Here is a 4,480-nt window from a genome sequence, read left to right on the forward strand (position 1 = left end):
GGCACAAAGTAAAGCAACAGGTGTCAACACTGTCCTGTGTGACCCTCAACTTCTTGACTTTGTCAAGCCAGTTGCCTTGTCTATAAAGTAAGTTTTTTATGACACCTGCGTCACGAAACTACAGAGGTGACAACAGACTGCTCAGCAAGTATGCAGTTAACTGTCACTCAACAAACACTCAGGCAGCTAGTTCTGGAATGAGGTGACACAAGTCAAAGGAGCTATTCCAGTCCTAGGCCTTGTCGTCGTCGAGACAGGATTGCATGGAGCACAGGCTGGCTGGCCTTGGAATCACTAGGTAGCTGAGGAAAACACATGTGCCACCAAGCCAGGCTGCTTCCTTTTTGAGTGGTGGGGAGAGAACCAAAGCATTCTGCCTAGTTGGAAAGCCACTGGCGTCTCAGCCCTCAGTGGTGGGCAGAGGATTTTAACACTCTTAACACTAAACTCTTTGAGGAAGTTCTTAGCACCTCCTGCCTCCATTCAGAAAATGGACTTTAAAAAAAAATTTTTTTTTTAAAGTTTTATTTAAAAAACCTTCGGTGCAATATTAAAAAGCAATACAGCCAGGTGGAGCAATAACCGACAGACAGAAAGGGAAAGAACCAGAGGACCCAAGGTCCCTTACCTCACCTGTTCCCCAGAGGCCGGGGGTCAGGCTGGGTGGAGGGCACAGGCGGTGGGACGAAGAAAAACCACCACCAGGATGAACAGGCAGGAGAAAACATATATAAGATACATCTGGCTGAACTGAAAAGGGTTTGGGGGCCACAGGAAGCTCCCGTTTTTTGTTTTTTCAAAAATGTCCTGTTTTGGGGAGCCAACCAAGTCCTCCCACCCCATACTCCACTATAGTGGAGAGGGGGTGAGCCAAGGGTGGGGTGTGAGAAAAGGGGGAAATGAATGGAGAAGGGCACCCCCCCTCACTGGAGTCTGTTAGGAAGGTTGAGGGTCCCCATGTCCAGCTCCTGGACTACGGGGCCGCTGTGGGTGAGATCTGGGCTGGTTGGGGTGGGGGTCAAGGCTGGGTGCTCAGCCTAGAAAGCCGTCAGGATCGTCATCCTCAAAGTGGCCTTGCTGAAGCACCTTGATGTGGTGCTCGTAGATCTTCAGGGCTGGGCCCAAGCGGATGGACAGGCCAGTGAGCACGTCTGTCCGTTGCATGAGCAACAAAGACTTGCCATCAATTTCCTAGGCAGGACAGAAAAGGCAGGGTCAGTGAATACCTATAAAGCCCTCTGCGTGCAGAGCCACGCGGAAGTCCCAGGCTGGTTAACTCACCTGCTCCTGAAAAGCAGTGGCCTGCTCCGGGAAGCCTGCCTCGGTGAAGTATTCCACCACGTCCATGACCGTCCACTCTACGGGGTCAGTTGGCTTCTCTTTGCGGCCAGGACTGCATCAGAATGGAGAGCAATAGTGACCATGGCCCAGCTCTGATTGTCCAATACACCCAGGGGCTAACCCCGATGTCCCCAATGGGTCAACTTACGGGCAGCCAAAAGGTGTCCCATCAGCCCCAGGTAGGGCTGGTTTTCCTGGGGGCAAAGGCACAGGCGATGGAGAATCCGGAGCAGCAGCAACACAAGCTGGGAAAGGAAAAGCAGGTAGCAGTCTTCAGCCTAGAATTTACAGCTCCCCAATGTGCCCCGGCCCGACCCACAGTGGTCCTTACCTGATCCCCCTTCTTTATTCATAGGTGTCATCGAGAACACCTGGCGTGTGCAGCTCCCAGGTGCTGGTCCCCGCCCTTCATCCTGGCCCTGGTAGGGTCCACAGGGCGACCACTCCTTGACTCTCTCCTTAGCACTCTGAGGGCCCCGTTCTCCATTAATCTGATGGTGCTGAGCACCTGCGGGGCGATCACTCTCAGGCACTTCTGAGCCCTCTGATACATTGTCCTCCTCCTCCTCTTCGTCGTCGTCTTCCTCATCATCTTCCTCTTCTTTCTCAAACACCCGTTCTTCTCCACCTCTCTGGGGCCAGAGAAAGAAGCAGGCAGAGTTAGAGCTCTTCTAGTCCGGGATGAAATGAAATCCAGTGTCCGACGCCACCTTTGACAACAACACGGAGTAACTTTTACGCTGTCGTTTCCGTGCCAGGTTCTGGGTTAATAAAGCCCTCAATAGCCAAGTCTTACTAAACTCGCTAAACTACCCCCAGGGGTCGCTACTGTCAGCAATCCGGGATTACGGCCGAGGAAACTGAGGCTCCGGTAGATCAGGTCACTGACCAGGATACCCACGTTCATAGTCCACGGGGACCGTGGTCGAACCCCAGACACCTGACGTCCCGCTCCCTCCCGGGACTCCCGTCCCCGCCAACTTCGCCCGCACCTGCCCGGTGCGCTCACCTTGCTTCGCGCCGCGCGTGCGCTAGCGGCCGGCGGCGCCCGTCCCGGCCTGTCTCCGCGGGGCAGCGCGAGCGCTCCCAGGCGGGTGCGCTCCAGACGGCCCCGTGCCGCCTCCTCTTCCAGCAAGCCCTGCACGCGGCCGCGGGTGAGGCGTCCGCTGGCGCCGCCGCTACCCCCGAGGTAGCGCACGACTTCCCGCAGGCTCACGGGCCGCGCCGGGCCGCCCGCCCGCGCCGCGCCCCCCTCCGGCGGCGGCTGTGGCTGCGGCGGCGGCGGCTGCTGCTGCTGCTGTGGCGGCGCCGGCGGTGGAGGCTCCCGGGCGGCGACGGCGGGCGGTGGTGCACGGCGCGGGCCGGTTGGGGGCGCCGCGGCCGGGGGCGCGGCGGGCGCTGGTGGCGGCGCGGCCAGGGGCGCGGCCCGCTGCGCCCGGGGACCCGGCTGCGCGGGGCCGGGAGAAGGGGGCGCTGTAGCGGCGGCCGCGCGGGGCGCCCGGGTCGGGGCGGCGACGGGCGCGGGCGGCGGGGCGGGCGTGGGCGGCGGCGCGGCGGGGCCCCCGCGGGGGACGCGCGGAGGGGCGGGTGGGGTGGCTCCGCGGCGGGGCGGCTGGACGCGCGCCGCGTTGCGGTACGAGATGCTCCCCTTGTAGCTGACCCGGAGCACGGCGCGCTGCTGGATCAGTTTCTCGAGCTCCGCGCGCGTGCGCTCGGGCTCCGGGCCGTGCCGCCGCCGCACCATCCGGCAGATGCGCTCCAGGTCCGGCCGCGCCTTGCGCGAGCGCAGCGAGTCGATGGTGTCCAGAATCCACTCTTGGTAGTGCGGGGAAGCGGCGGACGACGAGGCGGCGGCCGCCGTGGTGGCGGCCGCCGCCGTCTCCGGCGGGGGTAGGGCCGGGGGCCCCGCCATGCCTCCCGCCCGGCCCGGCTGCACGGTGCGCGCTGCCTCCCTCCCAGCGCGGCGCCCCCTCCCCGCTCTCCTCCCTCCGCCGCTGCCCGCCTCCTCCGCCTCCCCCCGGGGGGCGCAGCGCCTCAGCGGAGCGGCGGCGGCGCTGCTGTTTCTTCGCAAAAAAAAAAAAAAAAAAAAAAAAAAAAAAAAAGAGAGAGAGAGAGAGAGGGGAGAGCGCGCGAGAGAGACAGAAAAAAAAAATAGTGAGAGAAAGAAAAGAGGAAAAAAAATATGCACACACTCACTCACTCGCACGCACGCACACAACAGCCCCGCTTCTGCTGGGCGCGCGCGGGGCCGGGGATGCGAGGAGGGAGGAGGGGAGCGCGGCGCGGCCGGCCCCTCCCCGCCGCCGCCGCCGCACGCGCGCCCTGCGCCCGGGACACTCCGGCCCCCCTTCCTGCTCGCCCTCCCCCGCTGCCCGCCTTCCTCGCTCCCTCCCACCCCCACGCGCCCGCTTTTAAGGTGGAGCCCGGGCCCCCGCCCGCCCCGTGTACCCGGCGCTCTAGCTCACTCCGGCTCGCTCCGGCCCCCCCTTACAACTCCCGCGCGCTTTTTAAGGAGGCGCCGCGGAGTTGGCGCCGGAGCGGGGGCGGGGAGCGCGGCGGGCGGGGGAGGGGAGCGCAGGGGGGGAGGGGACAGGGGCGGGCGGGGCGCGCGGGCGGCGTTCGGCCGCCCTCCAGCCATTGGGCGCGGGACCCAGACGTCCTCGGCGCCCAGCCCCCTCTCCACGCCTCTCCGCGCGCAGCGCTCTCTGGACCGCACTTACCGGGAACTAGCCGCGCCGCGCTCCTGGGGAGCCGAGCCGCGGAGAGCTCACTAGCGGCCCTGCCGCGCCTACACGAGGGCTTGGGGGCGCGCGGGGCTCCCCCTTTCTCCTTCTACGCGGCCGATTCCGCTGCGGTTCGGCCGAGCTGGTCCGGGCGGCTCCCTCCGGTGGCCTCTCGGTCCCGGACTAGACGAAGTAGGGGTGCGACCCGATTTGAGGACCCAGAACTCAGGGTCAAAGGACAGTTTGCCCACCCCACCCCTCCTCTCTCTGGCGGGGCGGAGGAAGTGCAGGAATTCCAGCTAAACCCGGTTTCTTCAGGGTCCCGAGGCCAGGGTCTCCTGAGCCTGGACGCTGAGGTCCGAAATTTTCTTTCTACATCCTGAGGGTGTGATCGAAGTCGGGAATACCAGCGACAC

At 63.9% G+C, this 4,480-nt stretch overlaps 1 protein-coding gene across 2 annotated transcripts; it reads right to left on the reverse strand.

The window, feature by feature from the left end:
- Positions 1-1,006: 1,006 nt before the first annotated feature.
- Positions 1,007-4,397, reverse strand: SAMD1 (sterile alpha motif domain containing 1). 2 transcript variants are annotated; one of them, XM_084755308.1, is made up of 6 exons: positions 4,062-4,397; positions 2,351-3,404; positions 1,673-1,973; positions 1,490-1,586; positions 1,282-1,393; positions 1,007-1,191 (listed from the first exon to the last, which is right to left on the reverse strand). In XM_084755308.1, the coding sequence occupies exons 2-6, from the start codon at positions 3,251-3,253 to the stop codon at positions 1,033-1,035; spliced, it is 1,572 nt and encodes a 523-aa protein (XP_084611434.1). In that variant the 5' UTR covers positions 3,254-3,404; positions 4,062-4,397; the 3' UTR covers positions 1,007-1,032. The 2 variants fall into 2 exon arrangements, with proteins under 2 accessions (XP_084611434.1, XP_084611433.1); XM_084755307.1 differs by lacking the exon at positions 4,062-4,397 and having other exon boundaries at positions 2,351-3,916.
- Between the last annotated feature and the right edge of the window lie 83 nt (positions 4,398-4,480).

The sequence above is a fragment of the Acomys minous genome, assembly GCF_964271855.1.
Source record: "Acomys minous genome assembly, chromosome: 14".
Lineage (NCBI taxonomy): Eukaryota > Metazoa > Chordata > Mammalia > Rodentia > Muridae > Acomys > Acomys minous.